We start from the raw sequence: 27,675 nt of genomic DNA, 5'->3' as shown, positions 1-27,675 counted from the left end.
CAGTGCCAGAATCCACCTGCCACCTCACGCCCAGGGAGATCTCGTGGACGTGCATTCAGGATGGACTGGGACACAGCCGTGCTTTGTGTAACAAGCAGGGATGTGTTCATCTATATAACATCTTTAATACTCTCTTCTAATACATTATAAGTCTTGAATTCCACCTGGTCAAAGCCTGTACCATTATTTTGTCTCAACATTTAAGATACAATACATTTACATTTATACAGTGCCTTTCACATCAGGAGGATATCTCAAAGACCTTCTCATTGCTGACTGGTCTCTCGAACTGGGGGTGGGAGACCAGTGGTGGTTAGGGTAAAGATGACCAAAGAGGTGGTCAAAGACAAAGGTCTTGAGATGGACCTAGATCAAGGTGAGGGAGGGAAGGGATACAGAAACGTGGAAACTTCTTCAATTCAGTCTTAAATTCAATTCATCTTAGTTTTCTTTCAGATCTGTGGAACCCGGTTTCTGAATTCAGACTGGTTTAGGCCATGGGTGATGACGAGGTTGAAGGGGTAGCCATGTTTATGGGTCAGGGAATTTACGTAGAGTGACATAATTGACTCCACTCTCTGTGCTGATCTCTAGTCTGATTCCTGAGCGGGTCTGCAGCACTCCAGGGCAATGGAATACTGTCATTAGGGATGCTGATAGCATAGTCCAGTCAGACTCATTGTCGGGACTTGGAAGGGCAGAATAGTCACTGGGGGCAGGTGTGTCAGACACTGGCAGATCGGGTTGATGGGTTTCTGTGCGTATCAGAGACCTGGCTGATCATGGTGATGAGTTTGAGTGTGTCTCAGACACTTGGCTGATCACAGTGTTGAGTTTTGGTGTGTGTCAGACCCAAAAACAATTGATTGCTCCTCTGGGCTTTGTGCATTAGGCCGGCCAGATCTGAGTGTTTGAGTTCCTGAGAGCAATTGTTTGTAAATACGTCATTTCCATATTGACAAGAGCTATAATTAGCATTCTTCGTTAGTTGGCTCACGTTTTGGGGAAGTAGATCCTCCAATTAACCTCGTTTGCAGATGGAAGCTGTGAACAATTTGAATAATGTATTCACAATTAATCCCTTATATGATCATTAATATCCTCTCCAAATTTCATTATGTTCCAATTTAGGGTTTTATTAATCTGACAAGGTCTATTTTGCAATTAAACATGCCAGCTTCTGTGAGTTTTGCCTCATGAATGTAATTTGTGGAAATATTACCACTTTCATCGTAACAAATGACATTACGTTTGAATGTTTCCTTATAAAATATGGCCTTCTGCAGTCCTTGCTCTCATCCTATCTGTCACTTCACATCTCACCTGTCCCCTAGCAATGAGCCTGACCATGATCTTGACCTGTGGGCTCTGGGCTCAATCTTATTGAGATCAGAAACAGTCACAGGAGAGTTTCAGATCTCTTCCCACCCTCCGATCTCCTCTGTCCACAATCCAAATCTGACCATCCTCACAGCACTGGGATAGGATGAGATGCCTTTGGATGAAATGTGAAACCGAGGTTCCGTCTGCTTGTTCAGGTGGACATTAAAGATCCCATAGCGTTTGCCCACAAGAAGCACTGCATACACTGTGTATACACTAACACTCCTCTGTGTACAATGCCAGTGATATACATAGAGAAATACAATAATTGACACTAAAACTTCGAGACTCTCCCTCAGGACAAGTGCCTTCAAACACTTTCAGAGATTCCGTGCTCACGAGACTCATGTCAAAGTAACATGTGAGATGCGGGAGGAGAAATACTTCAGTCTCCACACTACCAGTACCTCTTGCTTATTGTCACACTCACACTCTCCCAGTGTCATTCACACTCACACACACTTAGTTACAATCATTGTCACACTGTCACCTTTGCACTCTCACACTCAATGTCAGATAATCTTGCACTTTCTCACTCAACACTCATTGTCACTCACACTCAATTGTCATCACTGGTCACTCTCACACACACAATACAGGGCTGGAGCACATCTCACAGCCTCTGAAGGAGAATTTGTGACTGATTATATATTGTAAGAGGACACGTGGTAGTGTAGTGTGTGTGTGTCTCACTGCCAGCCATTGATGACCTTGTCCTCTCCAGTCTGAGAGACACAGGTCTATTGCACACCAGCTCATCAAGTCCTCTCCTCCTGCCTCAGCCCTGTCTATCATGACATGACATGACATTCTGAGAGACCCCCCCCCACCTTACGGCCCAGCAGCCCCACCCCACCCTCACTCACCGGCAGTGCTTGTTATTGCCGGCCAGGGTCTCGATCATGAAGCACTCGCCGTCATTCAGACAGTACGAGAGGTCCTTGTCTCTGCACGGCTTGTAGTGCTCGGAGCGCTGGGTGGTGTAGGTGGTGGTGGCTGTGACAGAAGAAAGAGAGAGAGATAGAGATCAGAGCCTCACATCATAGCGAGTAACAGACAGAGACCGACAGCCACCAAATGACCGAGACAGAGTGACCGGCTCCCAGTGACTGGGACACAGTGACCGGGACACAGTGACCGGGATAGAGTAACAGATTCCTGTACACATGACCTGCCCGCTCTCGCCGTTTATTGACTGTGGAGTTAACTAACTGTGAGCCTAGTGGTAAAAGAAAAGGTCAGTGAGAAATAGCAATAAGTGATAATGTACTGTCAGCGTGGCTCAGCGCACAGAATATTAACGTGGGAGTGAGTGAGCGCTGGCACATCTCACTCTCACACTGACCTCTGCTCAGTGAACCTCTCTCTCCACAATCCATTCTCACAGACACAACGGGGTACCGTGTCAGACACTCCCCAAGTTACCCACTCCTCTAGTCCTCCACACCCCACAAGGCACGATCACCGTGTAATCACCGATCCTCAGCAAAACAACTCCACTACACCACGAAGACTGAGCAATCCTCAGGCACCACACGCACTGCTCAGGTTCACATACTCACTGCTCACGTACACACATTCACTGTTCAGGTACACATACTGTCTGCTCAGGTACACGCAATTACTGTTCAGGTAAACATACTCACCATTCAGGTACACACTCACTGCTCAGGTACAGTTTAAGTACACACAAACACTGTTCAGGTACGTACACTCACTGCTCAGGTACACACAGTCTGCTAAGGTATACGCACTCACTGTTCAGGTACCCACAATTACCATTCAGGCACACACACTCACTGCTCACGTACACACACTGGCTGCTCAGGTACATGCACTCACTGCTCAGGAACACACACTCACCAATCAGGTATACACACTCACTGCTCACGTACACACATTCATTGTTTATGTACACACATTCACTGTTCAGGTACACACACTCACTGTTCAGGTACACACACTCACAGTTTAGGTATACGCAATCACCGTTCAGGTACACACACTGTCAGGTAAGGTATACATACTCACTGTTCAGGTGCCCACACTCACCATTCAGGTACACACACTCATTGCTCAGGTACACACACTCACTGTTCAGGTTCACACACTCACTGTTCAGGTTCACACACTCACTGTTCAGGTACACACACTCACTGCTCAGGAACACACACTCACTGCTCAGGAACACACACTCACTGCTCAGGAACACACACTCACCATTCAGGTACACACACTCACTGCTCACATACACACATTCATTGTTTACATACACACATTCACTGTTCAGGTACACACACTCACTGCTCAGGTACACACACTCACTGCAACAGAATAATAATAATCCTTGCATTTGACATAGCACCTTATCATGTTGTTAAGACGTCTCAAAGCGCTTCACAGAATATACTGTGAAGTTAATTAACTATATTTTGTGGGCAAAACACGGAAGTCAATTGCGAACAGCAGTGTCCCACAAACAGTCATGGCTTGAGTGACCAAATCATTTTTTTTTTGGAAGGATTATTACCCCCAGAAAGAAATCCGGCAATCGACTAACAAGCGAGTTATTGCCTAAGGTTGATATAGTGCTTTATCACGTCATTGAGGCATCTCAAAGCAATTCACATGATATATTGTAAAGTGGATTGACGGTATATTTTGTGGGTGAAACGCTGCAGCCAGTTGCACACAAGCTCCACAAGTTGCTTACAATCTTCTTCACTGTTAGCTACGCTCCCTATTTTTGTGGGTTCTGTACACTTCGAAATATACCTGAACCAGATCATTTATATAAATGGAGAAAAGCACTGGTCGTAACATTGGAGCAGCAGAGACCTATGTGGGTTCACTCTCATCACCTCCAGACTGGACTATGCTAACTGTCTGTCGGGCTGCCTGTCTGTACATCTGCCGTTCCCCGGGCAGTGTTTCACATAGCAGAGGCTGTGTATACTCAGCTGTTTGCTCTATGGTGTTGTACTGAATGACTAATAGATGTATTCAGTTTGTTTAGAGCACCCAAGTGGCTGTCCAGGCAGACAGACTGTCCTGTAAAGAGCCGAGCCGTGAGGAAAGTTCACCTCACTAATCACTCTCGCACTGGGCCCGCCTACGGCACTCAGTGATGGGCTCACAGATAATGGGTCACATCTCAGCAGCTGCGACAGCCTGACTGATGGGGGCAGGAGTGCTGCAGGGATGGACAAGACATTCTCAGTCACTGTGTGCCAGCCAGCAACACCAGGGCTGAAAAGTTAGAGTACGGTGCGGGCAGAGAGGGAGAGAGCACGGGCAAGATTACACAGTTTATAAAGATTACTAAGATTGTACAGCACTGAAACAGGCCATTTGGCCCAACCAGCCCGTGCCGGTGTTTATACTCCACACAAGTCTCCACGTGTTCCTCACTCCCTCCCACACTTTCTATTCCCCTCTACCTCATGTGAAGGTCTAGCTTCCTCTGGAATGTATCTACACAATCTGATTCAATCACCACTTCAGGCTGTGAGTTCCACAATCTTGTTACCTTCTGTGTGAAGTAGTTGCTCCTGAATTGTCTTTTAGATCCCTTCACTATTTTATATTTGTGTTCCCTGGTTAGGGACTGATAGTAGTAACCTGCTGCCCTGGTATCATCCTCATAAATCTACTATCTACTCTTTCTGTCAGTGCTCTATCCCTATAGTGTGGAGACCAGAATTGGACACAATACTCCAAATGTGGGTGCAGCTCAGAATATCAACAGCACAATATCATCCGCAAATAGAAGCACCATAATCCTGTCAGAGAGGCCTGGAACAGATACACCAAGTCCTTCCCCCTCGATGGCATCCAACATGTCATTGATGAATACATCGAACAAGGTGGGTGACAATGGGCAGCCTTGCTTGTCCCCTTTTCCAGTGGGATTGGACTAGTAACTCCACTGTCGATCCTTACATGGACTTTGGATCTGGAAACCATACCATGTGCTACTGGCTATATATAGTATATTATACAATAATTGGCTATAACTGTATATTATATAATAACACACTGTGTGTTACTGGTTATAATTGTATATTATTATAATAATCCTTGCATTTGATAAGGCACTTATCATGTCTTCTAGACGTCTGAAAGCGCTTCACAGAATATACTGTAAAGTGAATTGACTATATTTTGTGGGCGAAACACAGCAGCCAATTGCGCACAGCAGTGTCCCACAATCAGTCACGGATTGAGTGACCAAATTATTATTTATTTATTTTCTTGAAGTTATTATTATGCCTGGAAAAGCGATCCGTCAATCGACTAACAGCCAGGTTCCTACCTACTGCTAGGCAAACAGAGGCGTGTGGAGTAAGGAAACTTGTCCAACGTTTCACCCTGCCAGGGAATCGAAACCAGGTTCTCTTGCTTGTGATGCACATGCTCTAACCACTAAGCTACAGAACTCCATATTATATAATAACACACTGTGTTCAAGCTATGCCTGTATATTATATAATAATACTGTGTGTTACTGGCTAAAACTGTATATTTTATAAAAAAACTATGTGTTACTGTCTATGACTATATATTATATCACACAGATGGAAGCAGTAACAAAAGCCAATGTTCCCAATGCAAAGGCACTCAGCAAGCGATGGCTTACTTGACAGACGTTACCAGCAGATGACACATTGACTTTTCAGACAATACCTAAGACAGAACAATTTGACCTTGACTTTCCCATGTTTGACATGAATGAAGAGGTTTGTAAGACTCCCAATGACTGACCACCTTGGGAATTAGAAAAAGTCATATTCTGTGATGGATCCTGTCATACAGTGAGGGCTCAAAAAGTGCAATAATTGGAGTAACAGTGGGTAAATACTGCCAAGAAGGAATTTATAAAGAACTAGATTATGTAGCTAAGATTTGGCCAATCTGCCCAAAACGCTAAGACAGAAGCCATAGCAGTCGTCATAGACCTTAGCAGACCAGAAAAAAGTACCCTCATGATCCAACCTCCTCTTATTGTGCAATAGCAATAAATGAATCTCTACCGTATTGTCGACAAAATAATTCTACCAATTACTGTGCCAAACGCTATCAAGCATTATGGAAACGCATAGCATTAAAATTACAGGAAAATGTGAACATTACAGTTAAGCATACAAATGATCATCAGACTTAATAATAATAATAATAATCCTTGCATTTGATATGCGCTTTTCACGTCAGGAGGACGTCCCAAAGCGCTTCACAGAACACACTGTAAAGTGAATTGACTGTATATTTGTGGGCGACATATTTCAACAAGGCAACTCGATGAATTTGCCAAGCAAGGTGCTCTTAAAATTGAGACTTCCTTCTTGGATAAGATGGTGTTCGTAGTGACAAATCCAAGGATGACGACGGATGAAGATAGGAACATTATGTTCTTCACATTCTTAATCTACTAGAAGCCTTCTGGCAGCAGTCTACACAGCAGATCTCCAAAGGGAGCCATGGGCTCACAATAAAATACTCCGAGAAGAAGACTATATGGAGTTCTGTAACTTAATGGTTAGAGCATTCGCCTCGCAAGTGAGAGGACCTGGGTTCGATTCCCCGCAACTCAAAACGTTGGGCAAGTTTCCTTACTTCAAAAGCCTCTGTTTACCTAGCATTAAGTAGGAACCCATTGTTAGTCAATTGGCAGATCGCCAGGGATACAAATTCCTTTAAAAAAATTTTAATAATAATTTGGTCACTTCATTTGTTTGTAGGATACTGCTGTGCGTAATTGACTGGCGAGTTTCGTCCACAAATAGTGAACTCACTTTACAGTGTATTCTGTGAAGTGCTTTGAGATGTCTTGAAGATATGATAAAGCGCGATATCAAATGCAAGGATTATTATTATTATTTAGTGTGGGATTCACCAATTGGATGAAAGTTGATTCCTCCTGAAACATCAAAGAATTTCCTCATGAAGCAGGCCCACGAAGGTCTTCGAAGTCTCCGTAATGGAATTGGAGGAACTTTCGCCTGTCTACAACATTATTGGTCTAAGAGTTAACCAAAACAACAAGCCTTAAACTACTAGACTCCTCCATCCTGAAGTTGCAGGACCCTGGGAAAGAGTACACATGGATTTTTTCCCTCCTCCAGAAACGACTCTGACGGGTAACAAATATATCAAATGGACTCATACATATCCTCCATTTGGACCAAGGCAGTTACTTTGCAGGCCAGATGACCCAAGAAGTCCTGGCCACATTGGGAGTAAAACAACAATTTTCTGTATCCTATGACCCTGAGACTGCACGTGTGGCAGACTGGAAAAACTGAGTTATTAAAAATGCCTTTCAAAAAGCTGTTGCAGTTGGCCCTAAGAATATTTGGGATACTTATATTGCATGGCTACATGCAGGTATTAATAACTATGTTCAGAAGGACAAGGAATGTGTAGCCTATTAACTATTTAATGGATGGCCGTATGTACGGGTACAAATATATGAGGTTGTATTTTATTTCATGCAGGTGGGGGGGGGGGGGGGGGGGGGGAGGGGGGTGGGTGGGTGGGATGTTGTGAGAGGTCTGAAAACTATGAAAAACTATGTAACAGGAATGTGAAGCAGGAACAAATCACGAACCTCAAATGTTTCTTCCCATATTCCCACATTTGATTGAATGTTGCTATTGCAAGGGTAAAGAGATATTGGGAAGTGAGTCGAGAATGTGTCAGGGATGTCTTAGACATCATGGAATGGATGGACAGTTTATTTGTTTGCTTCCCCCAAAAGATCCAGAAATCCTGACCTGTACTGAAATCCAACCTCAATTTAGCTGGACAACATTCCTGTCTGCAACCAGTACTACAACTAGTGGGTCGCTGAATGGAAATGTTCACCGCTAGAGGAAAATGTCAGGGTCTGCTCATTGGTATCACTCATGAATACCTTGCCTTGATGTGCAGAGTTGAGTTAGGAGCTATCCCATACTGTAATGTGAATGCCTGGCAACCATATAACTCGTCTGCTGAACTTACCTTATTCCTTGAGCCAGAAAATCCGAATGAGGATGTTCCTGATTGGGAATATGGCATGGCAGTGAGTCTGAACCAGAGCGGAATAAAATGGAAGGACAGTTGAGGCATTTCCTAAAGCAGGCTTGATGTGCTGAAGCTACCTTAAGTGCAGAGAAAACTGGAGCGCTTGATAATTCATCCCAGAGCAATTAGCGCTATTCACTTCCCCACGGGAAATGCTGCAGAAGAGAATTAAGCCAATCCGCGACCTGGCGCGTTATTTAAACAACCTGCAATCAATGTCAAAACATCGGGGGTAGCTATCCCAGCTACATGCTGAGTATTGAACCCTTGCTGATCAAGAGACTGCCTTATGGAAGAGATTGCCTGAGCTTGCTACCTGAAGGAAACATCCTTGACTTACACTGACAGCAAGTATAATGAGGGAGGCTTGCAGAAAGGTGTGAGTTTGCTTATTAATGAAATATGTTTAAACCTGAAGTGTAATATTCAAGCCTTGCAAACCTGACTATTGTCTGATGATAACCATGAATTAATGCTTGATTAATTTATGGTTATCATCAGCAAACGGCTTCTCCTCCAGCCCCCGCGCCGTCTCGTGCGGTGTTCCTCAGGGCTCTGTCTTCGGTCCCCTCCTTTTCACCCTCTACATGCTCCCCCTTGGTGATATCATCCGCAGTAAATTTTCACATGTATGCGGATGACACCCAACTCTATAATAATAATAATAATCCTTGCATTTGATATAGCGCTTTTCACATCGGGGGGATGTCCCAAAGCGCTTATGTCTCTATCCTCAACTCCAGGACCATTGCCGTCCTGACCGACTGCCTGTCTGACATCAAGTCCTGGACGAGGGACAGCTTACTCCAACTGAACGTCAGCAAGACCGAGGCCCTCCTGATTGGCTTGGCCAGCGCCTCCGCACATTGGGCGCTGGCAGTATCAGCATCCACAGCTGCACACTCAACCTCACTAAGCCAGTCAGGAACCTGGGTGTCATGTTTGACCCTGAACTGTCCGCGCTATGACCGGTACTGCCTACCACCACGTCCGCAACATTGCCAGACTCAACCAATGCCTCACCCCTCAGGCTGCCGAAACCCTTACTCGCGCATTCGTTACATCAAGGCTTGATTACGGAAATTCCCTCCTCATCGGCCTTCCCAACTCTTCCCTTCACGAGCTGCAGATCATTCAAAACTCTGCAGCTCGTGTACTCTCGCACACCAGACTGCGTGACCCCACCCCTCCCCGACTCCACTGGTTCCCCAGCGCTCAGAGGATAGAATTAAAGATCCTCGTCCTCATTTTCAAGGCCATCCATGGTCTTGCCCCCTCCTACCTCTGTGACCTGCTGGCTCCCTACCAACCTGCCCGCTCCGTCCGTTCAGCGGGCTCCGGCCATTGGTGGCCGGGCTTTCAGCCTTTCTGTCCCCACACTCTGGAACGCCATGCCAGTTACTTTGTCTTGCTTCTCCCTTGCCTCCTTCAAGGCCAATCTCAAGACCTTCCTCTCTCTCGCCCTCCCATCTCTCTACCTTCCCTCACGCCTACCCCACCCCTCCTCCTTGCTCGGGTCGTGACCCCTGACTGTTCAGCACCTTGGGACGTCCTCCCAACATGAAAGGCGCTCTGTAAATGTAATTTTGTTGTTGTTGTTGATTGAAGTCTGAGATATTGTCATATTTATCACTGAGAGCTTCTTGAGGTATGAATCTTACCGACAGAGGTAGTCACTGACTCTGGAGGTAACAGGTGACCTCAAAATAGAGAAAGTGCTCTAGGAAGGTATCACTTAGTGAACAATGACACGCTGTCTCCTCAAATCCCATTCCCTGCTCTCTCCCCATCGTGTCTTTGCTGGTGCTCGCTCCACCACTGGAGCTCTCTACTCTAATCCCATTCCCTGCTCTCTTCTCATTGTGTCTCTGTTGGTGCTTGCTCCCCCACTGGAATTCTCTACTTCTCTGTGTTATCTTCATACTTTTGACATCTTTCAATCAAGTGTGTCTCTGATTTTCTTTGACATGAAGTGTTGAGCTCCACTGTAATCTGACACATCCCAAACACCATTTGTATGAAGTGAAATTCATAATCCTTGCATTTGATATGGAGCCTCATCACATCTTTGAGACATTTCAAATCTTCACAGAATATACTGTAAAGTGATCTGACTATATTTTGTGGGCAAAACACAGCAGCCAATTGCGCACAGCAATATCCCACAAACAGTCGTGGATTGAGTGATTATTATTTTTTAAAATTTAGTTTTGAAGAGATTATTACCTGCATCAGTAAATCTCTCCAAATCATTAAGTCAGGTTATATCAATCGGAAACCCCACAATACACTGACTTTGATTGTCTGAACCAAACCTCCACCTCTTGGCTACATCACATACCCTGTACTTTGCACCTTCTCTGCCGTTGTCACTCACTCTCTCTGTCAGTCATTGTCACTTTGTGTCTCTGTCCACTTCTGAGCCGAATTCAGCGAAAAATATCACTCTGTATGTGTGTGTCTCTGCTACTGTCTCTATCACTGCAGAGGGGATAAGGGGTGGGTGGGCAAGAGGGGTAGACTAGGGAATGGGAACTTCTAGTAAGTAATACAGATGAATGAATGTTTCACCTGATGCCTCTTTTTGGATATTGATGCACATAAATTGACTGCCATGTCTCCCTTCAGAAGCATAGTCACTGCATCTTATTAATAGAATTGCAGATGCTGTGTTGCTGTGGAGGGAACGTTTTGACACACCCACTGTCAGGTCAGTGATCGTCGTTACAACTGCTCACAACTAATGTACATCTGTTTCAACAACCTATTCTGCATTAATGGATTTAATAATAATAATAATAATCCTTGCATATGGTTCGTGGGTCACTGCTGTGTGCAATTGGCTGCTGCGTTTCACCCACAAAATATACAGTTAATTCATTTAACAGTTTGTTCCGTCAAGCACTTTTAAGACGTCTCAAAGACATGATAAGGCGCTATACCAAATGCAAGGATTATTTTATAATAATATGCGTTACAACACAGTCTATTTGCCAAGGTCCCTTGCATGATGACCTGGATTAGGCAGCCGGTATTGAACTTGTTATTGGACTTGGACCCTGAGAACATCAACGTGGCTGTCATGTTGCAAGCTGTTCATAAAGATCTTCCCATCACATTGAAGGCAGATGCCCGCCATAAATCCAATGAGGAAATTCTGAGATTTGGGGTCACAGCTACTGGAAGGTGTTACCTGGAGTCCAAGTTTGTGAACATGCATTTGTACATCCAGCGCTTGTAATCCACCTTGCTTGGCTTGCAGAGAGGCAAGCAGCTGCTGCTTAAATTCCGCACCTCCAATTGGTGGAACCATCGCTCAATGGGAAAGGACATTTGTCCGTGTTGTGGGCAGGAAAATCGTAGCAATGCTCTCGCACATTTCATACTGAGCTGTGTTGCTCCAACGTACCATCCAACTAGTGAAGGCTCAAACTCTTGTCGGATGTCAAATCACCTCCTATAGTAATTATCCTCCTTGGGGAGTTAGGTAAGTGGAGTTTCCTTGGAGCTGAATTGGCTCCAGGTTTACCAACAGAGTATCAGAATTGAGCCCACTCTGTGTTGCAGTCTCGGGCGGTCTGGTTCCTTACCCAGACAGATCCGTTGTACTCCAGGACATTGTTGATATCCTGCTCATCAGCAGGACTTGAGCAGCAGACTGGGCAGATTTGCCCCTATACAATCTGGAGTTAATAAGCAGGATGTGTACCTACAGGGAGAGTGTGTGAATTTCATTCTAATAAAAATCTCTAGAATTTCCGTGTTAAGGTGGGATGCATGGAACTCTGTTTAGTTTGGATACTCTTAATCATGGTGATGGGTTTCCTCAAGTGCCAGACACCTGACTGACCAAAAAAAGTGACTGAGCCATGGCACACCTAAAAGACCATTGTCAAATTCATTTTAGGGCAATCAAATTTTGTATTTCATGAGACAAATTGATAAGTCAGCCTGGTACAATCATTCACTCTTTTGTCTCAGAGTCAGAGGGTTGAGGGTTTGGGACTCTGATCTCACAGTCCAGGCTGATACCTGGTGAGCTCTGCAATGTAGAGAAACCATCCTTCGATTGAGACAAATAAACAGATCCCGTCTAAGCTGGTTCAGGTGGACGTTAAGTGATGGTGTCTAACTCCACTACTATGAAGTCTCTGTGATGGTTTCCTACATGAAAGCTGCTGTGTAAATGCACGTGTAAGCAACACTATTTTAAACAGAGAAGGGAGATGCTCCAGGAGTCCTGGCTGACAATCGTCCAGATCTAATTGTTCATTCATTTCACGGCTGTTTGTGGATCTTGCTGTGTGTACTTTGCCTGTTGCGTTTGCTTATAAACACTATACTTACTGTAAATTACTGGAAAGTGTTTTTGACATGATAACATGCAACAAAAATGTATATTCTTTCTCTTCCCTTTGTGCAGTTTGTACTGAATGTGGGACAGTGTGAGAGAGTGTGAGTGTCACTTAAACCAAGAGTCTCACTGGGATTAACCCTGGAGCCTGCAGACATCAGCTCCCTTTAACACTGACCAAGCCAGTGTGAGAGGACCTTACAGACCTTATACAGACTGTACAGCACGCAATCAGGCCACTTGAACCAACCAGTCTGCTGTGGTGTCTATGCTCCCCCGAGACTTCACCAACTCCTTATTCCCTCCCAAACCTTCTTATTCACACGAGGCTCACATACACGAAGATTGGGCCTGTGTTCCATATTCAATATGTTCCTGTATGGTGAACCTTTCCTATCTTTAATAAAAAGGAAAGAGATCACTCTCGAAGCAACAAATGTCTCAAATGGAAAATACATATATTTTAATCCAATTTTACATTGTCGATTGATGTATCTGTCAAGCAAATGACACGAGTGTGGCTGAGATATGGCTGTTACTGTGTCAATAACAGACACAAAGAACTGTAGGCAGGGCTTTATCCAAGATGTCCTCAGCTCCCAGGCTGACTAGAAGATGATGACAGCAGCAATCTGCCTCTTTCAAGGGTAATAATAACCTTACATCTGACATAGCACTTTCATGTCCAGAGCTTATCTCAAAGCACTTCAACGAAAAAATTGTAAGGTGTAGTAACCTGCATTAGTATTAATGGATTGAAAACAGGGCTTTAAACTGTAACCCTGTAGCGTGTGGGTCAGTGTAATACAGTGGGTGTCACTGTCTGTGAATTGTCTGGGGTCAGCTTATACAGTAGATGTCACTGTTTGCTGGGGCTCCCCACTCATGAGAGAATGAAAAGATTTAATACAAAATTGCAGACCCACCAGCCAATGCCATTTGGAACAGATGTTAAACTGAGATCTGCCTGGGCGAACATGGACAATCGTGTAAGTGTTAAAATTCTCTATGGTCAAGGAACGATTTTTTTTTTGGTCAACCGGATGACTGACACATGTGGAAACCCATCACCATGTTTAATAGTATCCAAATTAAGCTGAGATTTCCATGCATTCCACCTACACAAGGAAATCCCAGAGATAGATTGTTAGACCGGAATGCGCACTCGATCCCTGGAGAGACACATCCTGCTTACCTAATTCCAAAAAGTATTAGGCGCAGGTTGGCAAGAGCCAAGGTTTGGGGTCCCCAGAGTGTGCATTGGGGTAACTGCTGGAGTCTAACCAGCTAAAAGCTGGGCCTGAATTTAAGGGGTGTAGGGGACAAGATGGAGAAATTGGGTTAGCTGAGATATCGTCTTGAGGTAATGATATGGTTACAGACTGACATCCCTCCTGTGTTCCTAACACCGAGCAGATTGTGGTGATCATGCAGTCAGACACCCAACTCAGGCAAACACACCATGGGTGGAATAAACATGATGGAGGTACAGGTGCACACCTTCTGCCATGGCTAGTGATGTGTCTCCTTTAAGCACCCCCACAGCCAGGCACAGACTCCAAGAAAATTTCTGATTCCCAAAGGCCAGCTGTGTATGTTTTAATTACAAAAGAAAATTTGCTTTGAGTTGCAAGAACTTGGAAAATAATTACTAGGAAGCCAAGCTGGCGACTGGAACACCAGCCCGAGCTGGGAGAGTCATCACCACTGCTCCTCCAGTCTGTACTGAGTGAGTACCTGAGAGTAATGCCTCCCCCCCACACACACATACATACAGAAAGACATACACACACTCCAGCCCAGGGCTGGGAGAGTGATGCATTGTCAAATGTGCCGTCCTTCAGATGAGACATTAAATCGAGGGTTCCTGTCTATTCTGATTAAAGATCCCATGGCACTATGCAAAAAGAGAAAGGAGTTTCTCTCGGCTGACAATCCCCAAGAAAGAAAAATTGGTCATTCATGTCATGGCTGTTTGTGAAATACTGCTGTCAATACACCATGACTATGCTGTAAATACAGAAACAATTATGTCACTACTGTTTATACAGAGAGGAATCAGTGCGTCTGCAGTAAATACAGAGATGTATGTGCGTGTGTGACTGTATTTACAGTGCCAATACAGACACTGCCCAGTGGCCTGTGTCACTGTGTCTGTTATAAACAAGTCAGGAATCATTGTCTGTTGCAAATACAGTCTGGACCTCGGACCTTCTCTCCCTCTGGCCTTTCACCCGTAGCGATCCTGATGCAGCCGTCAAGCTGCTAAACGATCACCTCTCCTCCACCTTTAATTCCCTCGTTCCACTGAAATCTAGGACTATCTCTAACCCTACCTGCTCCGCCTGGTACAACAGTCATGTCTGGTCTCTCAAATCCCAAACTTGGTTGCTTGAGCGTAGATGGCACAAAACCGTCCTCATGGTTCACCGGCAACTCTGGCTTGAGCATCTTCACACCCACCACTGATCCCTCTCACAAGCCCAAACTGCGTTCTATTCACAGGTCATCCTTAAGGCCAAAAATAACTCCAAAATCCTGTTCTCCACGCCCCCTCTTAAGCACCCTCAATTCTCATTTTAGATGCCAAGTGCAAAGAGGTCCTGGACTTCTTTATCTCCCAGGTAGACAACATCTTCCTGACTGCCTCCTCCTCCTACCACTCCCCATTCCTCCTTCATCACCCTTTCCTCCTACCATTGCCCACACACTACACTCCTTTGCCCCCATCTCTCCCTCCTCCTTTTCCCCCGCCATCACCTAGATGAAGCCCTCCACCTGCTGCCTCAAATTGCTCCTCAACCAGCTTCTGGTCACTTAACGCCTGACAATCAACCAGTCTCTCTCTTCAGGCTCTGTCCCACTCCTCCTCAAAACCGCTGTCATCACTCCTGAAAAAAAAATTCTACCCTCGAACCCTCCGACCTGATAAACTTCAGACCCATCTCAAACCTGCCCTTCCTGACCAAAGTTTTGGAACGTGTCAATGCAACTCAACTTCGCTCATACCTCTCCCTCGATTCCCTACTCGAATCGCTCCAGTCCGGTTTTACAGCCCATAGCATAGAGACACCATTCGTCAAAGTAACAAATGACATAGTCGTCGATCACACCATCCTCCTCCATGGCCTCTACTCCCTCATCATGATTAGAGGGATCGCACTTGCATGGTTCGAGTCCTACTTAACTAATCGCCAATAGTACATCTTGGCAAATGGTTTCTCCTCCCGCCCCTACCTGGTCACCTGTAGGGTACCCCAAGGCTCTATCGTTGGTCATTTCCTTCCATATCCACATGCTCCCTCTCAGTGATGTCATCCACCGACATGGGGTCAACTTCACATGTTTCGGATGACACCCATATCTACTTCGCCCCTCCAGCTGTGACTCCCAGTCCGCTGTTGTCCTGTCAACTTGTTTGACGGACAAGGCCTGGATGAGCACAAATTTCCTGCAGTTGAATGTCGGCAAGATGGAAGCCAAACTCTTTGGCTCCGGTCAATCATCCCTCCTGTGGGTCTGAATTCCTCCACCTCCATAGGCTCTCCCGCGGACTCACCGAACCCGTGCGCAACTTAATAAGAATAATAATAATCCTTGCATTTGATATAGCGCTTTTCACGTCTTCTAGACATCTCAAAGCGCTTCACAGAATAGACTGTAAAGTGAATTGACTGTACATTTGTGGGCGAAATGCGGCAGCCAATTGCGCACAGCAATGTCCCACAAACTGTCGTGGATTGAAATGACCAATTTTTTTTTTTTTGAGGGATTATTATTAGGCTCTGTGTGGAGTAAGGAAACTTGCCCAAGGTTTCGTCCTGCCGGGAATTGAACCCAGGTCTCTCGCTTGCAAAGCAAGTGCTCTAACCACTGAGCTACAGGACTCCACTTAGGCATCAGGTTTGATCCCTAGCTTTCCTTTCTACCCCAGGACCTGTGTGACTGTGTGTGTGTGTGCGTGTGTCTCTTTGTGTGGGTGTATGCGTCTGTGTGGGTGTATGTGTCTGTGTGTGTGTGACAGTGTCTGTGTGTGTAACTGTGTGTCTGTGTATGTGACTGTGTGTGATTGTGTGTGCAACTGTAACTGTCTGTGTGACTGTGTCTGTGTGACTGTGTGTGCGTGACTGTCTGTGTGTGTGACTGTCTGTCTGTGTGTGACTGTGTGTGACTGATTGTGTGAGCGTGACAATGTCTGTGTGTGTGACTGTCTGTGTGTGACAGTTTCTGAGTGTCTATGTGTGTGACTGTGTGTGTTTGTGAAGGTGTGTGTGTAACTGTATGTGTGTGATTGTGACTGTGTGACTGTGTGTGTGACAGTGTCTGTGTGTGACTGTGTGTTTGTGCGACTGTGTGTGACTGTCTGTATGACTGTGTCTGCGTGTGTGACAGTGTCTGTGTTTCTGAGTGTCTGTATGTGTGTCAATGTCTGTGTGTGTATGACAGTGCCTGTGTGTGACTGTGTCTGCGTATGTGTGTCTGTGACTGTGTGTGTTTGTGAAGGTGTGTGTGTGAGACTGTGACTGTGTGTGTGTGACTGTGTGTGTGTGAGACAGTGTCTGTGTGTGATGGTGTCTGCGTCTGTGTGACTGTGTCTGTACGTGAGACGGTATCTGTATATGTGTGACTGTCTGTATGTGTGACTGTGTCTGTGTATATATGTGTGACTGTGTCTGTATGTGTAACTGTGTCTGTATGTGTGACTGTATGTGTGTGACTGTGTTCGTGTGTTTGACTGTGTATGTGCGACTATGTCTGTGTGACTGAGTGTGCCTGTTTGTGACTGTCTGTGTGTGACTGTGCATGTGCTTGACTGCGCGTGTCTGTCTGTGATTGTGCATGTGTGAATGTCTGTGCGTGAGTGTCTGTGTGTGACAGTGTGTGTGTGACTGTGTCTGTGTGACAGTGTGTGTGTGACTGTGTCTGTGTGTGTGTGACAGTGTGTGTGTGACTGTGTCTGTGTGTGTGTGTGACTGTGTCTGTGTGTCATTGTGTCTGTATGTATGACTGTGTCTATGTGTATGACTGTGTGATTGTGTCTGTGTGTGACTCTGTGTGTCTGTGGGTGTGCGTGTGTTACTGGGTCTGTGTGTGACTTTGTCTGTGTGTGCTTGACTGTGTCTGCGTGTGTGTGTGATTGTGTCTGTATGTATCACTGTGTCTGTGTGTATGACTGTGTCTGTGTGTGACTCTGTGTGTCTGTGTGTGTGCCGGTGTATGTATGTGTTACTGGGTCTGTGTGTGACTGTATCTGTGACTGTGTTTGTGTGTGTGACTCTGTGTGTGTGTGAGACTGTGTCTGTGTGCGACTGTGTGTGTGACTTTGTCTATATGTGTGACTTTGTCTATGTGTGTGACTGTGTCGGTGTGTGTGACTGTGTGTGTGTGTGTGACTGTGTGTGTGAGTGTCTGTGTATGTGACTGTGTATGAGACGGTGTGTGTGATGGTGTATGTGTGTGACTGTGTGTGTGACTGTGTCTGTATATTTGTCTGTGTGTGCGTGACTGTGTGTGTGTGTGTGTTACTGTGTCTGTCTGTGTGTGTGTGTGACTGTCTGTGTGACTGTGTATGTTACGGTGTGTGTGACTATGTCTGTGTGTGTGACTGTGTGTGTGACTGTGTGTGTGACTGTTTGTGTGTGTGAGTGTCTGTGTATGTGACTGTGTGTGTGACTGTGTGTGTGACTGTGTCTGTGAAACGGTGTATGTGACGGTGTATGTGTGTGTGTGTGTGTGTGTGACGCTGTCTGTGTGTGGGTGACTGTATCTATGTGTGTGTGAGACGGTGTCTATGTATGTCTGACTGTGTCTGTCTATCTGTGTGACTGTGTGTGATTGTATGGGTCTGACTGTGTGCGTGACTGTGACTGTGCGCGCGCATGATTGTGACTGCGTGTGCATGTGACTGTGCGTGTGCCTGTGTACGTGCGCGTTACTGTGTGCACGAGCACATGTGCGACTGTGTGCACCCGTGTGACTGTGTGCACGGGATCATGTGCGCGGGGCCGTGCACGACCGTGTGTGTGTGTGTTTCTGTCTGTCTGTCTGTGTGTGTGTTCCTGTCTGTCTGTGTGTGTGTGTGTGTATCTCTGTGGCTCTGTGTCTGTCGCTGTGTCCACGTCTGTGTGTGTCTGCGCGTTTGCATGCCTGCACTTGTGCCCGTGTGTGTGGCAGTGGTTGTGTCTGTACTGTGGCCGTGTCTGTCTGTGTGTGTGTCGCGTAGGTCTACATGTGCAGGTCTATGTGTCTGTGCATGTCTGTGCAGGTCTATGTACCTGAAGATGCCGAGAGGGACTCCCAAAATTATAATAAACCTGAGCCCCCATCAAATGTAATCCAGCCCTGCTCACAGTTGTAAACACAGACAGGAATTAATGCATCCCAGCAGTAAATACAGAGGAGTCACTGTGACACTCCTATATACACACTAAGGAATCACTGTGTCACTCCTATATACACAATCAGGAATCACTGTGTCACTCCTATATACACACTAAGGAATCACTGTGTCACTCCTATATACACAATCAGGAATCACTGTGTCACTCCTATATACACACTAAGGAATCACTGTGTCACTCCTATATACACAATCAGGAATCACTGTGTCACTCCTATATACACACTAAGGAATCACTGTGTCACTCCTATATACACAATCAGGAATCACTGTGTCACTCCTATATACACACTAAGGAATCACTGTGTCACTCCTATATACACACTAAGGAATCACTGTGACACTCCTATATACGCACTAAGGAATCACTGTGTCACTCCTATATACACACTAAGGAATCACTGTGTGACTCCTATATACACAATCAGGAATCACTGTGTGACTCCTATATACACACTAAGGAATCACTGTGACACTCCTAAACACATAAATAGGAATCACGGTGTCACTGCTGTCATTCCTGATAGGATTCATAGAATCATAGAATATCACAGCACAGAAGGAAGCCATTTGGCCCATCGTGCCCATGCCGGCTCTTTGGAAGAGCTGTCCAATCAGTCCCACTCCACCACTTTTACCCCATACGCTTGCAAATTTTTCCTTTTCAAGTACCTCTCCGATTCCCTTTTGAAAGTTGTTACTGAACCTGCTTCACCATCCTTTCACGCATTGCATTCCAGACCGTAACAATTTTCTGTGTTGTAATAAAAAGACATTTCTCCTCATCTCCCTTCTGGTTCTTTGCTAATTATCTTAAATCTATGTCCCCTGGTTACCAACCCACCTGCCAGTGGAAACAGTTTCTCCCTGTCTACTCTATCAAAACCCTTCATAATTTTGAACACCTCTATTAATCTCCCCATAACCCTCTCTGCTCTAAGGAGAACAATCCCAGATAGAATATGTCTTTGCTGTAAATATGAACAGGAATCAACGTGACTGCTTCACATACAGACAGGAATCAGTGTGTAAATTCTGCAAATAGAGTCAGGAATCACTGGGTCTGAGGTAAATACGAACAGGTATCACTGTGTCACTGCGGTAAATACTTTGAGCTCCACATACAGTTGCAGCAACCTGCCACGTAACCAAATCAAAGACCACACAAACCTACAGCAAAATCTGCATAATGACACATCAAAGTCCACACAAGGTAGAGCCGAACTAAGGTCCACGCAAACCACAGCAAGGTCAACACACACAGGAATTTCCACACACACACACTGACGGCATGTCGCAAAAACAAGTGCAAGCCACAGCAAGGTCCAAGCACAGCCAAAACGAACACATGGTCAACAACAAGCTCCACATAGAACCACAGCAAGGTTCACATATAGCATAGCATGGTCAACATACAGCCACACCAAGGTCCATTGTCGACTTAAATTGTCAGTGGATTTGGCAGACGTAAGTCTTCAGTGGATTTGGACCCAACATAACTAAGCTCACAGTGTGTCTCCATAGGTTGCAAATGTTTTATTGGCAGTATCAATTACAGAAAGGTACAGTTACCAATCTGGAGAACAGAAGAACTAGTTACAGGAGTTTCATCTTTTCTTCTTAGTCTTTGTTTCTGTTCTGCAGAGCATCAGCTACAACAGCTCTGTTTATACCCACTTGTTTGCTGAACCCTTCTTTCAACTTGTGAGCTGGTTTATCTCACAGATACCACTTTCGTTTTTACGTTTTCATCTCATAAAAACTTCCCATTAAAACATTCCTTCTACCCCTGAGCGCATCTTGACAGTGTTGGTAAAACTATGGACATAGATAAGGAAGCACAGCGTTACACTATTATACAGTGACATGAGATAAGGAGGCTTGACTGACTCCAATTACGACCGAAGGCCATTCCCTCATCACAAACTAACATTCTACTTTCGCTCAAGACGTGGGCAATGTGATAGTGCACCCCTTCGTCTCATTAACACATCCAAGCAAGGAAAGAATAACAAACATCCATCAGGTTCATACTGAGGAATGTCACAAAATTATCAATACAACCTCACTTCAAAGCATAGCAGTACTGGCATAGCAAAGATATTAGATAAGAGAAAAGACAGACATAAATTCATTCCTAGCAAGGTTACAAAGTACAATCATCAGCAAAATCTCATTTAAAGCTAAAATGGAATATGTATAGTGAAGGTATTAAAGGTACAGTAATACAAATGTTCATTTGCTATCACAAAACAAACTAGTGACTGTTATCAACCTCTCCCTGTCCACTGGTACCATTCCCATCCCTTTAAAAATGCCTATCATCACTCCTATCCTTAAAAAGCCCTCCCTTAAACTACCGCCGCATCTCCAACCTCCCTTCCTCTCCAAGGTCCTGAAAGTTACTTCCCAGCTTCGCTCCTTCCTCTCCCACTACTCCCTTCACGAACCCCTCCAAATCGGGTTTCCATGTTGCCCACAGCAAAGAAACAGCCCTGGTTAAAGTGACAGATGGCATTCTATCCATCTGCAACCATGGCTCCTTCTGCCCCTCATCCTCCTTGACCTCTCTGCTGCCTTTGACACATGACCACTCTATCCTCCTCCACTGTCTCTCCTCTCACCTCAACCTTCATGGTTCTGTTCTTAAATGGTTGAGATTGTACCTCTTCACTTCATCTCCACAAACAGTTTCTCCTCTAGCCCCGCACCGTCTCATGCGGTGTTCCTCAGGACTCTGTCCTTGGTCCCCTCTTCTTCAATATCTTTATGCTCCCTCTTGGTGACATCATCCGCAGGCAAGGAGTCAACTTCCACATGTACGCGGATGACACCCAATTGTACCACTCTGCCTCCACCCTTGACTCCAGGACCACTGCTGTACCGACAGAATATCTGTCAGACATCAAGTCTTGAATGAGAGCTAACTTTCTTCAGTTGAACGTCAACAAGACCAAGGCTCTCCTATAATAATAATAATAATCCTTGCATTTGATATAGCGCTTTTCACGTCTTCTAGACGTCCCAAAGCGCTTCACAGAATATACTGTAAAGTGAATTAACTGTATATTTGTGGGCGAACACGGCAGCCAATTGCGCACAGCAATGTCCCACAAAAAGTCGTAGATTGAAAATGACCAATTTATTATTGTTTTTTGTTTTGGAGGGATTATTATTAGGCTCTGTGTGGAGTAAGGAAACTTTGCCCAAGGTTTCGCCCTCTGCCTGGAATTGAACTTGGGTCTCTCGCTTGCAAAGCGAGTGCTCTAACCACTGAGCTACAGGACTCCACACTAATTGGCTCCTTTCATCGCTGCCACACCTAAAGCATCCATGGATGCACACTCCACCTTACTAAGTCAATCTGGAACCTTGGCATCTTGTTTGACCCTCAATTATGCTTTCTAACCCACATCTGTGCCATAACCCGCTCTGCCTTCCCCACCTCTGCAACATCGCCCGGCTCTGCCACTGTCTCATCCCGCAGGGCACCAAAACCCTCATTACACACATTCATAACTTGGAAGCTTGATTATGCAAACTCCCTGCTCCATAGGCTGCAGATCATCCAGAACTCTGCAGCCCGTATCTTCTCCCACACCAGGCTCCGTGATGCTATCAACCCCATCTTCACTCGACTCCAGAGGATACAGTTCAAGATCCTGGTCCTTACCTTCAAAGCCCTCCATGGCCTTGCTCCTACCTCTGCAACCTCCTAACCCTCTACCATCCTGACTGCTCCCTCCACTCAGCGGGCTCCGTCCTGCTTCACATCCCCTGCCTCACCCGCCCTCCCTTCTGCCACTCTGCCCCCACCATCTGTATCTCCATCCTGCAGTCCCTCTGCCTCACCTCCTCCTTTGCCTCCTTCAAGACCCATTTCAAGACCCTCCTCTTCGACCGTGCTTTCGATCACCCTGCTTCCCCCTCCTGACCCCACCCTCCCCAATCCCAACACCCAGCTCGGTTCCGAAACACTGACTGTCCAGCGCCTTGGGACATCCTCCTGACATGAAAGGTGCTATACAAGTATAATTTTGTTGTTGTTGTAGTGACTGTGCTCCTTGAGGGGCGTGGGGTGGGGGGCTGGCTCCAAGGTGACATGTATGGCAATGGAAGGTTGGAATGGAGTCAACTCAGTAGTCCGGTTCCTGAGCCAGGCAAGTCTGCAGTATTCCAGGGCACTGCTGATGACAGCACAGCCCACCCTGGTTCATTGTCAGGATTTGGAAGGGCAGACCAGTCAATGGGGGCAGGGAATCATCCCATGTTAACCTTGAAAGCCAAAGTCCAAACGAGTAGGGTTGTCCTAACTGGACAAGCAATGAGAATGCTTGCCAGACAAAATATCAATGGCAAGCTTTGTGGTTTTAGCTGGTTAGACTCCAGCAGTATCCCAACACACAATCTGGGGTCCTTAGCTCTTGCTAACCTGCACCAAATACCTTCCGGAATTAGATAAGCAGGATGAGTCCCTCCAGGGAGAGAGCTTGCTTTGCATTCCAATCTATCTCTGGGAATTCCATATTTAGGTGGGATTCATGAAATTCTCAGCTTAATTTGCGTACTCTCAAGCATGGTGATGAGTTCCTGCATGTGTCAGACACCTGGCTGAACCAAAAAAAACAATATCAGTAAAACAGCAAGACATAAAAAAAATGCACATGAAGTCACGGGAAGGTCCACACAGAGCCGCAACAAGATCCATACATAGGTACAAGAAACCCTAAAAACAGCCACAGAGAGATCTGCACACAGTCATTGTGCAGTCATCACACAGTCCCACATGCACAATCACAATGAGATCCACACTGTGATACAGCAATTTCAACCCATAAACATAGCAAGATCAACACATAGCAAAATGAGGCGAGTGTGGACCTTATATAGTAAGGTGCACACTCACCACCAGGGTCCACAGACAGCCACAGTGAGATCCCACAAAATACGGAGAATCCACTTGACAATATATTCTGCAAAGTGCTTTGAGACGTCTCAATGACGTGATAAGGCGCTATAGCAAATGCAAGGACTTTTATTATTATTATTATTGTTATTATCCAAACAACAAACCTCAGATCCACAGCCACAGCAAGATCCACACACAGCCATCACAGGATCAAGATCCACCCAACCACAGCAAGGTTCACCCATACATGCAGTAAACAACAACTACAAATTACATTTGTATAGTGCCTTCATTGTCAGGAGGACATTCCAAGGTGCTGTAAACTCAGGGATCTGAACTCAAGCAGGAGGTTGGGATCAGGAGGAGTAGAAGGCAGAGATTGTAGGGGTCAGAGTGTGGCCAAAAGCACGGTCGAAGATGAGACGTGCCCTTGAAAGAGGCAAATCAGGGAGCTAGGCGAAGGGACTGTGGGATGGAGTTCCAAAGGGTGGGGGCAGAGAGGCTGAAGGCCTGACCGCCGATGGTGGGGCAGGTCGGGTGGGGGATGTGGAGTAGGCGGGAGCCTGCTGTGCGGAGAGAGCGGACAGGTTGATATGGCATTAGCAAGTCACAGAAGGAGCAAGGCCGTGGAGGCGAGGACAAGAATTTTAATCTCTATCCTCTGAGGGGGTGGGGAGCCAATGGAGCCGGACAAGAGTGGTGGTGATAGTCACGGAGTCACGTGCGGGAAAGTTGCAGAATTCTGAATGTGCATGCAAAGCCATAGAAAGATCTACAAGTTGGCACCACAAGATCCACACAGCCACAGCGAGGTGGACACCCATGCAAAGTCCATACACAGCTCAAGTAAGATCCACACACACAGCCATAGTAAGGTCCACAGAGAGCCACAGCAACAGCAACACAGAGCCACAGCATGGTTCATGCACAGCCAAAGCGAAATCCACACACCCACAAGTTCCACGCATACACAGACAGTAAAGTGCACAGAAAGCTATAGAAGGTTCCACGCATATGCATAGTGAGTTCCAAACATAGCCACAGCAAGTTCAACACACCATCAAAGCAAGGTCCACATACAGCGATAGCAAGATCCACACAGCACCGTATGGTCTGGTATACACAAAGCCACTGCAAGATGTACATATAGGCATAGCAATATCCACACTCAACCACAAGATCCACAGATAGATGCAGCAAGGTTCATGGCCTACACACACAATACTGTGTTTCACATACAGCCGCAGGAAGATTCACAAACAGATAAAATCCCACCCTCCTCACACTCTCTCCCAAACTGCCAAACAATCTCTCCTCCACTCACATCACATTCTCTCCATAGCCCCCAAACACTCTCCCCACTCCTAGTGCTCCCCACATAGTCTCCCTCGGTCCTCCCAGACCCTTTCCCAATCCCACTCAATGTGCCTCTGCACAGGATCCGCCTTGCCACCCCCACTCTTCTCACGCTCTCCCTCAGCCCCCCACTCCCACACTCCTTCCACTCCCACTGCTCACCTCTTCCCCTGCTCCCAACCTGTCCTGACCGGACAACACCATCTCTTCCCCCCACCACATACCCACAACACTTTCTGCCTGACGGCCCCCTCATGCTAATCCCCAATATCGATCCATACTCTTGCTGCAGCCCCAGCGCCCCAACATTCTGCTCCCTTGGCCACAACACACTTCCCATTCCCCCCATATGCTCTCCCCACGTACTACCCCTACAGTCTGGTCATTTCCCACACACTCTCCCCTTGACCCCCATCACATGCCACCCATTCCCCCACCGACCCCTCCCACACTCTCCCTGTCTCACATTACAAGAGCAACAACAACATTAACATTTCATATCAGCAGGACATGCTAAGGTGGGTGGATTAGGGAGGGATGGGGGCCAAGAGGGTGATGGTGGGGGAGGATGATTGAAGGCACGGTCAAAGAGGAAGGTCTTGAGATGGCTCTGGATGGAAACGAGGGAAGGGACACCAGGACCTCAGAATTGGAATAATGGCCTCAAAATGATACAATGACCCCATAAATTGTACTGACCTTGTAAATAGTGGGTTGCTACGTTGCAAACAGTACAGCAATATCATAAAAGGTACAGAAACTTCTGAATTCATAAAAGCTGCAGCAAGTATTACAGCAACCTCGAAAATCAGACAGCGATCTCAGAAATTGTACAGTCACCTTTTATATGGTACAGCGACCTCATAAATGGTACAATGACCGCTTAAATGATATGGCACCCTCAAAAGTCATACGGCACCTCAGAAATCACACAGCAACTTCAGAAGCTGTACAGTCACCTCAAAAATCAGAGAGGGGACAGCAAGCTCGTAAATGGTATAGCACAAACAGAAACAGTGACAACGTTATAGACAGAGTAAGGCAGAGAAAGAGACAAATAGAGTGAAAGAGATATTGAGCAAGGGAGGCAACAAAGGGAACACAAGACAGAGAGAGTCTTAGTGAGACGCACAGAGAGATGGAGACACAGAGAACTAACAAGAGACACAGAGAGATAGAGAAATCATTATTATAAATAATAATGCTTTCATTTTAATGGGGCTTGAAACTACAACCTTTTGACTTTGAAGCAAAAGTGTGAGTGACAAAGCTAGGCTGAAACACAACATGATCACTACGCAAGGTTTATTTTATATTATTATATACAACATTGATACACCCCATAAAACATGTTGGCACACCTCGTACAACGCACAGGACACTTTTTAAATGTATAAGATAGGATGAATGGTATCAGCCTTGCTCAGTCGCTCACACTCTTGCAGCAGTGCTGGGGGATCACTGCATTGTTGGAGGTGCCATCCTTCAGATGAAATGTTAAACCAGAGCCTCGTCAGCACTTGTTCAGGTGGATGTTAAAAATCCCACAACGCTTTTGGAAAAGAGAAGGGGATTTCTGTCTCCCAGTGTCTCGGTCAACAAACCCCCAAATAAAATTGGTCACTGACTTCATGGCTGTTTGTGTGGATGTTGCTGTGTGTAAACTGGCTCCTGCATTCGCCAAGAAAACACACAGTCACTCCACTTTACAGTAAATCCTGTGAAACTCTTTGAGACATCCTTCCAATGTGAAAGGTGCTGTATAAAATGCAAGGATTGTTACAAATGATATAAACACACAACATAAAACAGAACCAGATGAACAGGACGATGGAGCCTGGGATCGGGTGGAGGGTGGTGGAGCTTTGGTGGGAATGTTTTGGGGATGGGGGGTATTTGATGCCTGACTCAGGGCTTGGCCGTTGCTCTGTGTAATAGAAGGACCTGCTGCCAGCCAGCCAGTCAGTCAGCCAGCAAATGAGTGTTGTACAGCAGTAACCCTCCCATTAGAAGTGGGATTCAGTGAGCAATTAGCAGTTTGCTCAAGCCTGATACCACTTCCCTGTGTGTTTTGTTGGCAAACATGGCAGCCAGTTGTGCATAGCAATGTCCACAAACAGTCATGAAGCTAGTAACCCATTTTATTTGGGAGATTGTTGGGAAATTTTATTTGGGAAATTCTCTTTTCAAATAGTGCCATGGAATCTC

The 27,675-nt window shown here is 45.8% G+C and overlaps 1 protein-coding gene across 1 annotated transcript in view; it reads right to left on the bottom strand.

Annotated features, from left to right (window-relative positions):
- The window catches only part of LOC103185252 (pro-neuregulin-3, membrane-bound isoform), a 31,175-nt gene extending 15,922 nt beyond the window's left edge, over window positions 1-15,253 (bottom strand). Inside the window, exons 1-2 of the mRNA XM_007903652.2 lie at window positions 15,139-15,253; window positions 2,250-2,379 (exon numbers count right to left, since the gene is read on the bottom strand). Coding sequence (XP_007901843.2) covers window positions 2,250-2,379; window positions 15,139-15,253 — 245 coding nt within the window. The remainder of the gene's footprint in view (window positions 1-2,249; window positions 2,380-15,138) is intronic.
- Between the last annotated feature and the right edge of the window lie 12,422 nt (window positions 15,254-27,675).

This window comes from Callorhinchus milii, unplaced genomic scaffold (assembly GCF_018977255.1).
Source record: "Callorhinchus milii isolate IMCB2004 unplaced genomic scaffold, IMCB_Cmil_1.0 Scaffold7, whole genome shotgun sequence".
Classification (NCBI taxonomy): Eukaryota; Metazoa; Chordata; class Chondrichthyes; order Chimaeriformes; family Callorhinchidae; genus Callorhinchus; species Callorhinchus milii.
The sequence above is the reverse complement of the archived record's forward strand: the minus strand, read 5'-3'. Positions and strand labels throughout refer to the sequence as shown.